At 41.9% G+C, this 18,984-nt stretch overlaps 1 protein-coding gene across 5 annotated transcripts in view; it reads left to right on the top strand.

Annotated features, from left to right (window-relative positions):
• The window catches only part of ccser2a (coiled-coil serine-rich protein 2a), a 50,095-nt gene that overhangs the window by 1,027 nt on the left and 30,084 nt on the right, over nucleotides 1-18,984 (top strand). For all 5 annotated transcript variants that reach the window (XR_009120354.1, XM_058058270.1, XM_058058272.1 and 2 more), the window contains 4 exons: nucleotides 7,336-8,734; nucleotides 8,813-9,027; nucleotides 12,750-12,858; nucleotides 18,270-18,366. Coding sequence is in view for 4 of the 5 variants with exons in the window: in XM_058058270.1 (XP_057914253.1) it covers nucleotides 7,375-8,734; nucleotides 8,813-9,027; nucleotides 12,750-12,858; nucleotides 18,270-18,366 (1,781 nt within the window). In the remaining variant the exon portion in view is untranslated. The remainder of the gene's footprint in view (nucleotides 1-7,335; nucleotides 8,735-8,812; nucleotides 9,028-12,749; nucleotides 12,859-18,269; nucleotides 18,367-18,984) is intronic.

Here is an 18,984-nt window from a genome sequence, read left to right as displayed (position 1 = left end):
TTATTTCACATATGAGACTTTTTAACTACGACTTCCATGCCCTCATCTTGTTAAAGTTAGCTCCAGCAGACATGAGTTATATTTTATCCCTTGCATCACCTCCTATTTGTATTTTTACACCGTGACTTAAGTCGCTGTCAATCAAATGCATGTTTGAATATGATCTGTTCCAGGCCAGACGGCACGTCAACATACAGTATCCCGAATAGACAGTGTGTGTGTTCTGTAGACACCTGTTGGCTTGGGGTTGGAGAGCGCCACCTTGGCGGGGAGTGTGTGTGTATGTGTATGTGTGTGTGTGTTTTTTTATTTCCCCACAAACAGCTGAATAGCTCAAACTGCAAGCAAGCCCCCCCCATCCTTGACTTGTTGTTGTTGTCTGTTTGCTTGCTGATCTTTGTACTTTTATACGAGTGCAGTGTTCCATGCTGTGGGCGCCGTGTGGGAATGGCCGACCCGAGTTCACAAACGGCTAAAACGTTGAGGCAGACAGATAACGTGTACTCATGTTGTGCTAAAAATAGACATATATATATGTTACAGTAAAGTATGACATCATTGTTGCGGCTAGACTAGGAGAAACATGGGCCTGATTGGCTTGGGGTGAGAGGGCGTACCACCCAGGGGTGTCCAAAGTGTGGCCCCTGGCAAATATATAATGAGACTTTGCTAAGAAATCAATGTTGGCTAAGCATACGTATATTAAATGCAGCGCCCGTACCAGTATAGCCGACCCTCATTCACCACCATCTTGTTTTTTTTGCATTGAAAACATTTAGAGAAAGCTCTGTGAAAGTACTGCATCATGTGGAGACAGGATTACTGGGATAAGCTTTACTGAGACCCCCCCGGCTCCAGTCAGTGAAAAATGAAAGACTCTGTCTGGACTCTGTGGACTTTAAGACGAGTGCCCCTTTTGCGTGAGTTGTGGGTAAATAAATCCCACAGAGGACAAAGAACACACACTGGAAGAGTTTTGATATGCAGGGAAGCATATGTAGATATTTGAAGAAGTTATATACGTATATTTCAAAACAGAAATGCATCGGCTTTGTGAAAAGGTTATTATTATTATTTTTATTAGTTTAAACTTGGATCTTGGGTCTTTTTTTGTAATTTTTCCTATAGTTTTTTTTTAATCAAATATTTAAACATTTTTTAAAAGATAATAATCATCATCCTCCCCATTTTCTGACTTTATTCCCATAATATTTTAACTTTTTCCCAGACCTATTTTTTTTAAATGACAGCGTTTCTTTTAATTTTATGACTGTTTTAATTATTATTTCAACTCTGCAACTCATAATCTCAATCTCATAATATTCTTATTTCCATAAAATTGCAACTTTTTTCTCTTCATATTTTGACTTTGTCTTGTAAAATTCAGCTGTTTTTTTTACATTTCAATGTCACGCTATTAAATTATGTTATTTATTTATTTTTATATATATTTTATTTTTTATTATTCCTCATAATATTACAATGTTTTTCTTGTAAAATTGCAACTTTTTTCTTATATATATATATATACGTATATAATATATATATATAATATTTTCTCTTAATATTTTTACCTAATTGTCTTAAGATTACTGCTGATTTTATTTTTTTTTGCGACTTTTTCCTTATATTTGTATAATATATTATAATGTATTATATATACATATATAATATATGAATATATTATCTTAATATTTTTACCTGATTGTCTTAAAATTACTGCTGATTTAAAAAAAAATCTGTTGTGTTTTATTTAAAGATTTCTTATTAAAATATATTTTTAGAATGCACCATGGGCCGCAAATGGCCCCTGGGCCACACTTTGGACACCCTGACTTCCAGCAACCAGAGGTCAATCAGGATAACTGACTGTGGTCACAGGTTGGTGTAAGTACCAGAAGACTTGTGGTGGTTTGCTGTGACTTTTCTCTCATCCGCCAAGGCCCCCCCCCCCACCCCCCTCTCTCTCTCCATGCGGTCTGTCATTGCCGCTAAACTTAGCCTCGCTGATCGCCTCTTCTTCATCTCCTCGGCAAGAGCGCAGATGTTTACAGACTGGCAACAGCCATATTGGGCCTCGTGTGTGTATCTATCCTTACCACGGAGTCAGCACCAGCATCCTTTTTCACTTTCATTGGTCGTATTTGAAAAGCAGAAGACGCTACCACTGATTGACAACCGCTTCGTGGCGCGGCGACACTCGACAGGTTAACTTGGGTAAAATCCTTGTAACCTCGCAAGCGTGGCAATTAAATGTAGCTCTTTAATGCGCATTAATCTCGTCAGTGTGGATCAAGTGGAGGTCGTGGAGCAGACACTCGCCATGTGCCACAACATTCTTCAAAATATATCATGCGTGAGCTGAATGTTCTGAACTCCTGTTGCCAATGTGACAATGTGTTTCCATAGCTTACTTTCATTATTATGCGCAACCTTGAGGCAATCATGTGATCTTTCTAAATATTTAACGTGCTGCACCACGGCGGTTGTTTGCTTCAGGTTCCTGCCTCGTATGTGAGGAGGAAGTGGTTGAACCAAGGCTCTCACTTAGAAAAAGATCAACATGTAGAAGCTTTGACAAGAACAAGAAGTGTGAAGTTTTTTTTATATATGTTTTATAAAAATAAAAGATAATAAAAATTATAAAAAAAATTAGAAAAATTATAAAAAATTAGAAAAATTATAAAAAATTAGAAAAATTATAAAAAATTAGAAAAAATATAAAAAAATTGAAAAATTATAACATTTGAAAAACTATACAAAATTTGAAAAATTAAAACAATTATAAAAAATAATAAAATACATAAATTTTTAAAAAATGATATTAGGAAAGCGCACAGACCTCACAGCTAGGAGACCAGGGTTCAATTCCACCCTCGGGCATCTCTGTGTGGAGTTTGCATGTTCTCCCCGTGCATGCGTGGGTTTTCTCCGGGTACTCCGGTTTCCTCCCACATTCCAAAAACATGCTAGGTTAATTGGCGACTCCAAATTGTCCATAGGTATGAATGTGAGTGTGAATGGTTGTTTGTCTATATGTGCCCTGTGATTGGCTGGCCACCAGTCTAGGGTGTACCCCGCCTTACGCCCGAAGACAGCTGGGATAGGCTCCAGCACCCCCGCGACCCTCGTGAGGAAAAGCGGTAGAAAATGAATGAATGAATGAATGATATTAGGAAAGCAGGAAGTGAACAAATGTAACAGTTACTGATTGTAAAATCAGATGGAGGGGTAGGATTTAATAAGCTTTGCTTCTTCCTACTCCTTTTAGACACGTGGAACTGTGAACTGATTATGTGATGCATTCAATTGTAATCTGATGCATGTTCAAATGAAATAAAATTATTATTATTATTATCATTACCATAACCATATTCCGTCTGCTTTTGGCAATGATATTTGTATCACTTGAACTCAAACTTAGCCTCTCCATCTCTAAAATATGCTAAAACGTCCTCACATCACCTTACCTTGAAGGCAAACTTTAAAATGTAATGATTTACATCACAAGTAGATTGTTTTGGTCCCCAAACAGAAGGTGGGTCCCACCAATACTGCATTAACATTTATAGCCCCCTCCAGACAGGGAATGTCAGTAGAGATACACGCATAGTTCGGTTTCAGTCGATTACTTTCATTTTAGTTATCGGTGGAAGCGGTTGACTGAACACGTCAGGGTAAGGTTTCGATTTATTTCTTATCTTTTGTGATGTAAATATATATACGGTATGTGCAGGTTGCATCACTCCCTTACTTTCTCCACGTGCACCTCCATGCTGTCATATTGACCGTTCGTTCTTGTCGTCTCATTGGATTAGCGTGGCTCGGCCATCAGAGCCGGTATTGTTTTCACCCAGCGCACATTAGATGGGCGTCGGTGTTGCTGCTTTCATCCCCGCCTCGTTCTATTAGCCTGCTCTAATGCCACGACTGTTAATCGCTTCAGGGAGAGAGCACCGCTCGCCCGACTCCGCCCGTTCCAGATGACCGGCCTGGTTTTTATTACTCCACAGGGGTGCTGGGATGTCAATAGATGCTTGCTGCACTTTGGTGTGCTTAGTAAAGATGAGAGGTGATGTGGTATACATGCATAGTGAAACAGGAAAGGATGCAAGGGCAACTTTGGTATTTTCTATAGCAGCGCATGTAAAAAAAAACAAACAAACCTGAATGTCAGCTCAGTGATATAGTGGAAAAAACATACTGACACCAACTCTTGGTTCCGTTTTTGCTGTTGTTTTTTCCCCAAATATTTCTTATAAATTTTCTTATCAGAATATTATGACTTTATTCCCATAAAATTAATTTTTTTTTCACCAATCTAAATTGGCAGAAATGTAATTTTTTTTCTCATAAAATTCCGATAAAAAAAAAACAGAATTTTTATTCAGAATTCTTTTAATATTTCAATTGCTCTGCTACTTAATTTTGTCTCTTAAGAACATGTACTATTTCAACTTTATTCTAAAAAAAAAAATACAGCTGTTTTTTCCATGTCTGCTGTTTTTCTTTTCAACTTTTTTTCCGACATTTTTTTGTAAATATGATTTTATTTTCATAATATTTGGACCTTATATTCTTATACTTTTCTGCAACATAATTTTCCTAAAATGACCATTTTATTTGCTTTGTTTCTCATAATATTCCAACATTTAAAACATTATGTTCTTTCTTCAGTATTTTAACTTTATTGTACTAAAATGACGTTATTTTTCCTCAGAATATTACATTATTCTCGAAAAATTACCACCTTGTCTTCATGATTACTAATTTTAATTTTTTGTTCCTCATACAATTGCGACTTAAAAAAAATGCATTTTTTTTCTTTTAATATTTCAATTGCTGTGCCGTATTTGGACTTTATTCTCAAAATAATTCCAGCTGTTTTTTTCCATGTCTGCTGTTTTTCTTTTTCAACTTTTTTCATGAATTTTTTTTCCTAAATATAACTTTATTTATATTTGGACCTTATTCTTGTATCTTTTTCTGCAATGTAATTTTCCTAAAATTACCACTTTATTCACTTTGTTTCTCATAATATTCCCACATTGTTCAGTATTTTAACTTTATACTACTAAAGTGATGTTATTTTTGTCAGAATATTACACTATTCTAGAAGAAATTATTGAAAATAGTATTCAAAACAGCGTCTGACATTTCATGTGTCGTTGTGTATGAGGGATGTTTTCCCAGCAGGGTACCATTTTTGTATAGCATTTCATTAGAATATGCAAGGGTACCAAATGATGTGTGGAGTAAGATGGTGGCTTTGGTTCTATGAAGATGAACGATAAGCACGGAAGGAAAGGAGAATCTCATCATGATATGATTGTGTCATATACATACATGTACACTTTCGAGAAGGTGGGGCCGGGCAGGGAGATTGACAGATGGTGTGTGTGGTTTACCGCCCCACCTTTATGAATGTGTGTCAGCCAGTTGTGTGTATCTGGACTGGCGATGTAATCAGTGCGGTGACCCACATAAACATCCATCACACCCGTGCGTTAGCCTCCCGCTTCCTTTACGTATGTGATGTGACTGAAACCTGGGAGGTTCTCGGTTTGCAAACACCAATTTGGACCCATTCAGCGCTGTACAAAGATGCACGCCCTTCCCGGGAGTGGGGCAAAGAGGCTTTGGTGGCCCTGCCTTCGGCAAGTTGACCTGATTTCCCTTGCGTTTCTGTGCCCATGTGTGTTTATTGATGCAGATTAGTACGGGTCGGACACTTCTGTGCCAGTGGCGAGCGGGGATGAGTGTAGACGTGTGTTGCTGCCTGGGAATGTGGGCCAGCACAGGCCAGAGGATCCCCCCCCCCTCAACCCCCGCCTAACCAATTTACAGATAAATGTGGACTATTTCTCCATAGTCTGTAGGTCAACTGCTGGTCAACTGTTGTCTACCATTAAAGCAGGTGCATTTGGAACGAATGTAGGGATGGACACAAACTTGTCCAAAATGAAAAAAAAAAAGAAAAATGAAGAAAATTCAATCATAAAAAAATGGCTAAATGAACCAAAATACAAATATAAAGTACTTTGAAGATGTTATATCTGGATTACAATTCCTGTAACGTTGTGTGTGTGTGTCCCTTTAAGAGGCGGGGCCTTTGAATTGATGTGTGTGACATCATTGAGCAACTGTAGAGTTGCTGAGTGTTAGCATGGTTAGCAAGGTGGCGTGACAACAGCCAAGTAATTCCATATTAACCAACCAAACGTGGAAAAAAAATTATATTTATGAGCAAAAAAATGACCCGCAGACACAGAACATAGCCTTTTTGTACATATTCTTGTCCCAAATGAACAAATTTCAATCATAAAAAAATGGCTAAATGAACCAAAATACAAATATAAGGCATTTAGAAGGTGTTATATCTCTATTACAATTCCTTTGACTTTGTGTGTGTGTGCCTTTAAGAGGCGGGGCCTTTGAATTAATGTGTGTGACATCATTGAGCAACTGTAGAGTTGTTGAGTGTTAGCATGATTAGCAAGGTGACGTGACAACAGCCAAGTAATTACATATAACCAACCAACATTCTAACCATTGTACTATTAAAGTTGTTTTCTAACCCCAATTGGGCTACTGGGTCGAGACAAATGGATCCAACATGGACCTCAAGCCTATTTACTGTTCAAACTGTGCTGGCTGTCTTCCCAGTTTCCCATTCATCCCACAGGCATTGTATCTGCTGGGGCTCTTTTTTTTTGTTATTGACTGCTGTCGTATTCCCTGAACACCGCTAGCAGCTACAGGTCATGGTTTGTAGGCGTGCTATGTAGCGTTCGGAACAATGTGGTTAAATACAGATGAACAAAGAACAGTTTACTGCATTTCATGTACTTTTGTGCGTGTTAGCATACTGCTAACCGATGACTTCAGAACATACATTCATTCATTTTCTACCACTTTTCCTCACGAGGGTCGCGGGGGGTGCTGGAGCCTATCCCAGCTGTCTTCGGGCGAGAGGCGGGGTACACCCTGGACTGGTGGCCAGCCAATCACAGGGCACATATAGACAAACAATCATTTTTCGGGCGAGCCAGCCAATCACAGGGCACATATAGTCAAACAACCATTCACACTCACATTCATACCTATGGACAATTTGGAGTCGGTAATTAACCTAGCATGTTTTTGGAATGTGGGAGGAAACCGGAGTACCGGGAGTACGGGGAGAACATGCAAACTCCACACAGAGATGGCCGAGGGTGGAATTGAACCCGGGTCTCCTGGCTGTGAGGTCTGCATGCTAACCACTCGACCGCCGTGCAGCCCGACTTCCGAACATAAATCATAACATGTCCTTTGTCTCTGCTCTGTCCCCAGTTGTGAGGCTCTGCTCATCCATGTCTCCCTCGGCATCTAATGGAAGATAAAGCATCCCCCAGGTTGACCATGGTTTCGAGACTACCCAAGTTTGGCGGGCGTTCTGCGAGTGGCGGCGCCGCCCCCCTTTCAAACGGATTGCCTACCCAAGATACCAAGACCACTTCTCCTCCTCCTGCGGTACCCCAGCCAAATGGCGTGATTCGGAGCTCTCCTTTTTCCCTGAAATGGAAGAAAGATGAAGGGATGACCCCCTCCAGTGTCACTGCCCCCACCAGCCCTGTGGATGGAGGTAAGGACCAGGGTTCGAGAACTCTTTCCACACCGGCAAAAGCCCCGGGGACACCTATAATGCGGAGGTCAGGTGCATTGATGGTGGCTGTCTCGAGCCCCAAAGCCGTCCCTAAGCAATCCTTAAAGCTTGGTCCCAAAGAAGGAACCAAACCGGGTCCTATGAACAGAGTACCTAAAACAGACCAAAATGACTCCACAGGGTCTGAGTCCCGCCTTGCACGACCCAAGTTACACTCCCCAAGAAGCAGCTCCCAAGACAGCCTTTCCCAGTCCAGCGAAAGCTTGAAAACCTTGGCGCTGGACAAGATGGTGCGTTCAAACAGCTTCACACACTTCAAGCAGATTCCTTCTCCCAGCAGCCAGCCAATGATACGCTCCTTCTCCTTTACCCGGGCCGTGGAACTGGCCAGACCTCTAACCAACACTCAGCTCAAACCGCCTCGGAGTAGTTTCCTCAAACCTCCACAGCTCAGCAACGGTAGATTAAGTTTAGGACCCGGAGGTTTGAATGTAAACCATGCAGGGTCTGGTTCTTCTGCTGGTGGGGTCGGAGCTCTTCAGTATAGCAGAACCCCTCCTGGTAGCTCCACATCGACATCTCCAGCGCCGAGTACTCCCAGTGCTTTGAAGAAACCTCTTTTTTCCACTTTGAACAAGACGCTTGGGAATACTAACGGATCTTTAGGCTACAGGCAGGCAAAAGCGGGACAGACCAAACAAGGGAAGACGTCTTTTCTTCCAGGTTGGCTTAAAGGAGACATCAAACCTTTGTCTGCACTTCAATGTGGAACTCTCTCAAAGACTGAAAGAGATGCTGAGCCAGCTGGAAATGCTGAAGATTCCGGTAATGGTCAGATTCCTTCTCATGGAAAAGAAGAGTACAACAACGGTCCGATCCAAACGTCAGCAGATCATGGAGGAGGTGATGCTCAGGAGGACATGTCCCTGTCTTCTGCTTCTTCCCTCGACAGAGAGAACACTAGTGAAGAGTTTCCAGACGACTTGGACAGTGTTGGAGATGTATTGAGCGATGGAGACCTTCATGATAACAAGAAGTCTGACTTTGATAGTTTTATCAGTGAGAACTGTGACTGGGATCTGGCAGGTAAATCAATCAATCAATCAATCAATTCAAGCTAATTTGTTCTCCTGATGGACGTTTACTCTTTTATGTCTGGTGCAGACCAGGATGAAGAGAGCCCCATGCAGGACTCCCAGGGACCGCTTGTGAGGTCTGTGGTGGAGGGTGATGTCTGCCAGGCTTCATCCTTGGAGCTGTCACCTTCAAACAGCTCTGGGGGGACCTATATGTGGGATGAAGAAGGTCTGGAACCACTCGGAGGCCCCGGGACCATGGATCCATGTGATTTATATGATGACTCCGACCTCAGTAGCATGGTGCGTAACATTCATTCATTCATTTTCTACCGCTTTTCCTCACGAGGGTCGTGGGGGGTGCTGGAGCCTATCCCAGCTGTCTTTGGGCGAGAGGCGGGGTACACCCTGGACTGGTGGCCACCCAATCACAGGGCACATATAGACAAACAACCATTCACACTCACATTCATACCTATGGACAATTTGGAGTCGCTAATTAACCTAGCATGTTTTTGGACTGTGGGAGGAAACCGGAGTACCCGGAGAAAACCCACGCATGCACGGGGAGAACATGCAAACTCCACACAGAGATGGCCGAGGGTGGAATTGAACCCTGGTCTCCTAGCTGTGAGGTCTGCGCGCTAACCACTTGTCCGCTGTGCCGCCCGGTGCGTAACATAAACAAAATAACAAAATAAATACACTACTCACATTTCAGCAAAGTATTTTTCCGACAGTATATTTTCCCATGTGATATTACTACAGGAAGTAAACTTGGATGTACTTTATAGCAGCGTAGATTTACTATGCACGTCAACAAACCGCCATCATTGTCGAAATAGCTGGCCGCACAAGCGTCTTGCATAGAGGCAAGCATGGTCGCATCAAGGTCAGGGGCCGCACGAGTGCTGCCAGAGCTTTAGTTCAATAAAGGGAGATACGGAGTCCAACATGTATTATGTCATAGAAAAGCAGAGCATGATCCACTCCTTTATCCAAGTTCCATTTCTGTAGTATTATAACTTGATATTATGTAATAAAATGGTTGCTGGAATGTGAGGACTTATATGAAGTGGATAAAAAAAAACCCAGCCTTAAGTGTGACCATGAATACAGCAAATTCTTCCATACAAAAAGACTGGTTGCAGAAAAATGCACATTTCAATTTCCATGAGCAAAATGTAGTTTTCGTGGTGCTAAATGACAGACAATCTGATTCTGGGTCAGTGTTTCACATCGGAGCAGGGTAAAACCAACCTGTTTCTGTTCAGGTCTGTATATGGAACATGAAACTACCAACGTCAAAAATCACTTTTCATTGGAAATATGACATTTTCAATATAGTGGTGTTAAAATTTTACATACACCCACTAAATTTCAAGAGAAAAAAAGATCTGTACATATTACATACAGCAAATAGGCTACAGGGGTCCACGTCATAACATGGAATATTTAGTCCATGGAAAGATTATTTTAAACTTTTAATCAAATAAAGGAGCTTTTTTGTGCCACAGTCTGCTCCAGCGTCCCAACTAAAACCACTAAAGTCGTCATAATTTGAATAGCCTTATTGTTCCTTTATCACACACTTTGTCAGTCTCTCTCTTTCATTATCGCTCTCGGTGTCACTTTCGATTGGAGGCAAATTAGCTCTTTAGCTTAAGCTGTCCTCTTCGACCGACACACTATTACACTAACAATCCTACTTCCACTCCATATTCCCAGCATCACTTGTTATGTAGTTTCGATGATGAGACATGAGACGCCTTCAGTCATTCAGTCCAAACACTTGATGAAACTTACTTAATATTTGTCAGATCAAAACACAAACTCTGCACAAGACTTCAAAACATGTGATAGTTGCGTCCATTTGACCGGTCCAATTCATACTTCCTAAATCTGTAGTCCTAGCATCATGGGAAATGTAGTTCCTGTAGCCATAAATTAGCCATAAATTAATGCGTGGATGATCACCTGAATGACCAAAACTTGTGGTTTAACTCAATTTCCATTTCAATTTTCCATACTCGGGCCACCTTCCAACTACCTGGATTTTCACCAAGACTTGGTACCCACTACCACTTCCTCATTAAGCAAAGAGGTTAAGTAATATCCCCCGGGAGGAATGCTGTCCCAGCCACCAACTGTACTGTAATAGCCTTTCTAGCCTTTGGTTCTCTGTGTTCACGTACCATAGCGTCTGATCTGGGGCACAGATAAAGAGCTTTCCACAAAGCCTGATTAGAAATTGAATAATAATAATAATAATAAGCCTTGTCTTGTTACTTCTTTTTAGTAACATGTAATATTTACATATGACATATAAGTATTTTTGTCATTAGTTGTATGTGTGCAATGGGAATAAGTGGCAGCATAGATTACTAATTAGATTGAGTCATTGTTAGGAATTGCAATATTAAAAATAGCATGTTATTTTTTTGGCTATAGCTCCTAAAATGTTGAGTTTAACGACCCAAATATTGTTGTTATTGACAACAATAAATAATCATTAACAAGAGAATGTGAGATTAATGTGAGTGTGTGTTCCTTACGGACACATGCCTGAACCATGCATATCCGATTACGTGTTATTTAGCATATCTTAAGGATTCTGCGCCCATGTTTACGTACTAGATTAGTACAGCCGACATCATGTGGTGTACTCGAGCTTTGGGGATTTTTACATTCCTTAACTGTGCATAGATTAGGGGTTTATTTTAAATTTTTTGTATTTTCTGTGCCATTAACAACTTTAAGGTTAAATCAGGGGTCTCAAACTTGTGGCCCATGGGCCAAATGCGGCCCGCGAGATGCTACTTTGAGGCCCCCACCTTGATACCAAAGTTTAATGTTGAAATGACAGCTTAAAGCTGTGTGCACACCGGACACGATTAACATGATTTTGCCCCGCCCATACTGTTACCCTACCCTGTTACCCCGCCCTGTTTTGCTTTGGATTAGCAATGAAGCTAAAGGCTTATGACGCCCGGTACAAATAAATGCAGGAAATGATTTGGAATAAAATGGAAAATACACGTCAAGATAAAGCATCTCATCAAACTTGTTGTTAAAGTTACGACGCTGCTCCCAGATGGAACTGAGCACGATGCTAACTTGCTAATTGGGTAAAATGATTAAGTTTCATTAACGCTCATGGTAAAGGTTAAATAACTGTTAGTACTGTACATTTGAATCTGAAAAAAATAATTTCTCTACCAACTGTATGTATATTATTATTATTTTTACTATATTTATTACTGATTGATTTATTGTCTTTATTCTTAATTTGTTTATTTATTTTTTTAATCTTATTTTGTGTATAGAAAAATAAAAATTAAGATATTTGAGAACAGTGGAATGTTTTATCAGATATTTTGGTGTGGAAAACCGGAACCAAAGTACTGAAAAAGTGTAGGGTATAGCAGAAGCAAAAGTATTGAAGATAGTTTTTTTTATTGATTTTTTTTCCAGTTTTTAATAAATGCGTTTTGGTTTTTTTTTTTTAAAACCTGATGCGGCCCGGCTTCACAGAAATTGAGTTTGAGACCCCTGGGTTAAATAAAAGTTTGTTTTCCCCACAAAAGTACACAGCTGGTTCTTGACTATGCTGTAATAGCATGCTCATTCCACACGGGGGCACTGTGCATCCACAATAACACACCTAAAGGTGTGTGCATTGAAACTTGCTCCTTGTGTGTGTGTGTGTATATATATATGTGTGTGCACTAGTCATGGTTTTGGCTATATTTGGCTCTATCTACATTAGTACACCTCTGTGTAAAATTACTGAGTGGGCGACTGGAGCTTATGATAGCATTTTTTATGATGCACCATGCAAGGACTGGCATTGACAAAGAGTGGCACTTCATGTCTGCACAGTATATACCGTATATATTAGTGTTTGTATATTCAAACCTCACACTTATTGCTTTTTATTGCTTCCATATTACTGCAGAGCCCCGCTTTTTGCAGGGGATTACAATGGACGTAGCAAAAATATGTTTTTTTTGTGTGATTCCCAGGATATCCTGAACAACCTGCACCCCGCTGGAGCTGGAGGGGTGGATGACGACAATGATGATGATGATGACCTCATGCTGGACATTGACCTCCCAGAGGATAGCGTGCACGGTGAGTCCAGACCCATTGTTGACATACAGTCGCTTACAAAACTTGAGTATAGCTTTTCAGATTAAAATGAACAAAGCATTATTAGAGCCCTGTAGACATGACAAAACACGACTATAGTCACATTTATAATTTTTTTTTATTTACAACATATTGCGCAACTGCAGGGTCTTGAGACACATGCTAACTCGCAAACTAGAGAGCTAGCGACCTAAACGGTAGCCTTCAAGTTATTTCCTTTAAACTTTAAATAGCCAAAAACTTACCACTTCCACACGGATAGGGAGGATAACTGTTAACAGTTATTTAACCTTTAACATGAACATTAATCAAACGTAGTAATTTTTTCTGGGTACATGATACCATACAGCATCCATATCAAACTTGCGCGGGCCGCACAAACTTTCATATCAAGGCGGGGGCCTCAAACTAGTGTCCTGCGGGCCACATTTGGCCCGCGGGCCGCGTGTTTGAGACCCCTGATCTAAGGGTTAAAGACGTAACTTGAGCAACTTTTTTTTACAAAACAAGTGCCGCAAAGCATGCAGGGAAGTGTTCATCACTCCCAGTGATGAAGTGGAGTGATGACGGCCCCCAACATGCTTTACCCTCTGGGACGTGTGAAAAGCTCTAAGTTCCTCGAAGGGGCCTCAAACTAGTGTCCTGCGGGCCACATTTGGCCCGCGGGCCGCATGTTTGAGACCCCTGATCTAAGGGTTGAAGACGTAACTTGAGCAACTTTTTTTAACAAAACAAGTGCCGCAAAGCATGCAGGAAAGTGTTCATCACTGCCCAGTGATGAAGTGGAGTGATGACGGCCCCCAACATGCTTTTACCCTCCATGCACGTGTGGAAAGCTCTTAAGTTCCTCGAAGTCCACATCTTCGCAGACCACCTGGTCCACCAGCATCTCTCATCAGGTGACCGAAGCACGTCAAAGTGTGTACTTCCTCAGAAAAGTACACACTATACGTCAAGCCCAACTCCCCAAACTGATAAACTTCTTGACCTACTGCTGTACAGGTTGGGGGGGTGGCAGGGGGGGGCTGTAGCAAGTGCTTGATTGGATCCACTCCACGCTAACTCAAAGACGTTTACACTGGCAGACTCCTGCGATAAGCCAGTGGATTTATGGAGAACCTTTCCCACCACGGACACTCACTTTTCCCCCCCAGTTCCCTCTGGAAAACGTGACAGGATATTAAGGAGCACAACCAACAGTCTCAAAAACAGCTTTTAACCCCTCCCAATACAATCAGCAAGTACAATCCCCAAATGTAAATAAATAACACCACTCTGAAAAATTAATCTTTTTTTTTAATCTTTTATTTTTATCTGCAGGGCAACTAATTACAAAGAGAAACTAATTTGTTATTGTTTCTGTAACAGAGACAAAGTTATATTCTATTCTACATAGCTGACAACACCAGTGACTACCAAGATAATTACATGGTGTCGGTGGCGGCTGCACGAGTGCTGCCAAGTATCTACCATGTACCGTGACATCAGCATGTTTACATGCATTGGAATGAAATGAATTATTGCATACATTTGGTTAAAATCAGCTTTGTAAACATTTAAATTAGATCGTGTCGGACATCTGAAAGAACAGATTAATATGCTTAGATTATTATTATCATTGGAAACTTGCATTTTTAATCTTTGATCGAGAGGTCAATAGAGCGATTTTTTTGGTGGTGTTCTTAACAACATTAATTAAGAGGAGAAGAAGAGGAAGCCGGAGGGGGGGGGGGTCGGCAATGTTTACACCGACAAGGAGACGAATTAAAGCTTCAGACGGCGATTAAAACATGAAAACAGGAATGCTGCCAACAACACAAAAGACCTGTAGACCCTGGAGATGGGCGGGCCATGAATAAGTTGCAAGTTTTTTACTGACTCGTTAATGTACTCCCCCTGGTGATCGTTAGTTAAATGACCAGTCACTAATTATGCGTCTTTTACTGTAATTTCTGCATGGCCAGCCAATCACAGGGCACATATAGACAAACAACCATTCACACTCACATTCATACCTATGGACAATTTGGAGTCGCTAATTAACCTAGCATGTTTTTGGAATGTGGGAGGAAACCGGAGTACCCGGAGAAAACCTACGCATGCACGGGGAGAACGCATCCCGAGGGTGCGATTGAACCCTGGTCTCCTAGCTGTGAGGTTTAACCACTCGACCGCCATGCAGCCTTTCAACGTGACATTCATTCATTCATTTTCTACCGCTTATCCTCACAAGGGTCGCGGCGGTGCTGGAGCCTATCCCAGCTGTCTTCGGGCGATAGGCGGGGTACACCCTGGACTGGTGGCCAGCCAATCACAGGGCACATATAGACAAACAACCATTCACACTCGCATTCATACCTATGGACAATTTGGAGTCGCTAATTAACCTAGCATGTTTTTGGAATGTGGGAGGAAACCGGAGTACCCGGAGAAAACCCACGCATGCACGGGGAGAACATGCAAACTCCACACAGAGATGGCCGAGGGTGGAATTGAACCAGGGTCTCAGTTCCAAATGTGAAATTTGTAAATAGTTAATGGTATTATATTAGTAAATAACCAGTTGTTTTCATGTAAAACAACCATTTTTGTGTTGTTTATGCTGGAGCCTATCCCAGCTGTCTTTGTGCACGCATGCACGGGGAGAACATGCAAACTCCACACAGAGATGGCCGAGGGTGGAATCGAACACGGGTCACATTCATACCTATGGACAATTTGGAGTCGCTAATTAACCTAGCATGTTTTTGGAATGTGGGAGGAAACCGGAGTACCCGGAGGAAAACCCACGCATGCACAGGGAGAACATGCAAACTCCACACAGAGATGGCCGAGGGCGGGATTGAACTCTGGTCTCCTCGCTGTGAGGTCTGCGTGCTAACCACTCGACCGCCGTGCAGCTCTTTTTTTCATTTTAATCAAGTTTAATCAAGTTAATCTGTGTTCAATCTGGGTTCAATCTGTGCATTGTTTTCATCACCTTGAAGCCTTTCTTCCATAGAACAATGTGAATGGAGTGAGCCCTTTTGTCTGTCATACGGTCTCTTTATAAAAGAGTGCACCGTAGAAGAAATTAAATTAGTGGATTATTATAATATAATTTCAAATTCCCATGCATCTTTTGAAGCCGCAAAATCCCGAGGAGTGATGCGGTTTCTTCATTTTGTTTTTCAAATATTTTCTGATTTCTTTAGAACCTGTTCGCCATGCTTAGCTCGCGCGTGCACGGCAGCCCAAGTGACGCGTCTATATTAGATTTTGCGTCAGTGAAGGAGCCCTTGTCATACATACCAAGCCGGGATGTGTCACAGACATTCGGTATCAAGCTAAGCCCAATAAACAACCCGGGCCAAGAATTGCTAATCTAGTTTGTTTCAGTGCTGACAAGTGTGAATTATCTTCACACAAGTCATTAAAATTCATGACGGCTGAGGTCAACATTTCTAACCCCCCCCCCGTTCATTCTCTCATGTGTACTGTATATGACACACGGCTATCTGATCAATTCATAATAACGCTGCCAGCACAATCAAACATGACCTGATTACCTTGAGCACATACAATTAAGCCCGTTTCACGTCTTTATAAAGAGACGAGAATTTGGTGACATTCACAGAAGCGATAAAGAAAAGTCGACAAAAGGCGTGACGTCACGGCGGTAGTGAAGCGGGACAATGAGGCACGAAAGTAATCACCTTGTTACGACTGTCAAGGCAATCACGCTGTCTGCCGATGCCGCTCGCACACGCGTGTGTATGTGTTGCATGTGTGTGCGGCGACACTCACAGACAGCTGGCATCATCCCCTTCCACGCAGGTTTGCTACCGAGCTGTCATTTCAAGCGGGATAAACAGCCTATAAATAACTCGTGTGCTAGCGCACAGACAACACAATAGATGGGAACAGCGTTTAAACAGATGTTGGCGAGCCAAAAAGAAGCGGGGATTTGATCAAGCCGTAATAAGCCGTGGAAGCAGACTGCTGGAAAAGTGAAGTGACAGACTAGCTTGTACACGTGACAAGATTTGTCGTTCTTTCTTTCTTTTCTTTCGAAGTACTTGGAATCATCTTGGAGGTATTATTGGGCTCAATGTCATGATGAAGGGCTGCACGGCGGACAAGTGGTTAGCGCGCAGACCTCACAGCTAGGAGACCTGAGTTCAATCCCACCCTCGGCCATCCAAAATGACCTCATAAGTAAATAAACACCGACCCCAACATGTAGCGAAGGGTATCATATTATTGGAATGTGTCACAGATGGCGCTGCTACTGTCGGTAAGCGTCATAATGTTGTCCTTAAGACTGGAATCAGCCAAAGGAATGTAGGAATGTGACTGGTAGCCACGTCCCCTTCGTCGTCCTTTTTGGGAAGTGGTCGTATTTATAGCTCGTGTGACAGGGCAAGCACTGGGAAGGTGAACCCAAACCCAACCCACGAGGCCGCCCCTCAGCGCCGGGATCGGGAAGACTGTTTGTTTTGCTTCAAGAGTCTCCGCCAGGCCCTCCCTTGCTGGCTCTGTCGTTCATTTCCTGCTTCCCAAAGACACCCCGACTCTGCCACACAACAGGAAGAAAAGCATAGGCCAAATCAGAATCGGATGATTTTTTTTTTTTTCCTTCTAAGCCGAGCTGTCAAGTCTTGTGTATGGAATAGAGGCCCCGCAGTTTCCGCTTTTGCTTGGAATCCAAACTGAAGCAGCGGCGGTCTCTCCTTTTTGGAGAGGTCCCAGGAAAACAAGCCTGACAACGTAGACAGGGACAGCCAGGGTGGACTTGGGATCTTTGGACATTTCGCTCAGTTTTCCTATTCATGGACCTTCCTCCCTTGGACTATATTCCCATTGTTTGGCTCCCTTAATGATTTGGATTGTGCACGTTTCCAGGAATGTAACGCCTGAGTATGAAAGGAGGTGCCTGCTTGGGCGGCGTTGCGCGGTGACACATTGGGTAAAGTATTTTAAGCAGCAGCATTATTGTTACTTTTTGTTGTTGTTGTTGTTTTCCCACTGTCTTCCTTGTTTTTCCGGAAGGGAGGTCAGCGTTTATTATTTGTCAGATTTTACATTTTGTAGCCATGGTTCAGAGTTTCCAAACATTTTTTTAATGTGGAAATGACTCGTTTGCATCTGATATTGTTGAGCGAGCAAGTGAGCGAGCGAGAGAGTCAGGAGGGAGATGGATGGGATTGAACATTTTGAAAGGTGCACATTTTATTCATGGTATAATGAAATGTTTATGTGTGTCTGTGTGAGTCAAACCCAAAGAAGAACAAATTCCTGCCTACCTTTTTTTTTTGCATGGAACGTCTCATCTTTCACAAGCAAACCATTTGCACAAACAGACAGGCGCGGTTTTCCCTTCGCTTTCTGATGTTTGTAACTTTTGCTCGTAGATGCTGACAGGATGTCAAACGGCCCGAGCACAGCCCGTCGGCAAGGGCCGCGGCGTAAGCATCAACGCTGGAGTGGATCCGATGGCTTCGATGGACGGTTGGTCACCCATTTAGTACCCCCAACAAAAATGTGTACGATATTAAGACAGCCAGACATCGTGAATTCAACACAAATTGAATGTAGGGTACCAAAAAGAGGCATAGTACACATTACTACATATAGTACTCTTGTTTATTGTGGTTAATTGGTTCCGGACCCGACCACCATTAGTGAATTTCGACTCAATATTTACAAATTAAATATTTTCATGGCATAAAATGTTTACTATCTTCTAAATACAGTTTTAACATTATTAGAGCCCTCTAGACATGAAATAACACCCCTATAGTTAGCTTTACATTTGTTTTACCCGATCTAGTAGATATAATAAGAGAAAATAAGACATATTAGACTTAAATAAGGTAACATAGACTCACATGTTGGTAGTGCCTTGTTTTTTTTCTGGTGGCTATTCTCTCATCATAATTGCAATGGTGGTCAGTGTAACTGTGCTCCTTAGCGGACCTTAGGGGTGAGCGGACAGTATAGTTTTAGATGCAGAAAACAATGCAAAGTATTTATAAATGATGAATTTTAGCAAAGCCCTGCCATTGGCTGGCGAGCAGTCTAGGGTGTACCTCGCCTCTCGCCTGGAGTCAGCTGGGATAGGTTCCA

Source organism: Doryrhamphus excisus, chromosome 20 (genome assembly GCF_030265055.1).
Source record: "Doryrhamphus excisus isolate RoL2022-K1 chromosome 20, RoL_Dexc_1.0, whole genome shotgun sequence".
In the NCBI taxonomy this organism is placed as follows: domain Eukaryota; kingdom Metazoa; phylum Chordata; class Actinopteri; order Syngnathiformes; family Syngnathidae; genus Doryrhamphus; species Doryrhamphus excisus.
This window is presented reverse-complemented; position numbering and strand designations above follow the sequence as displayed.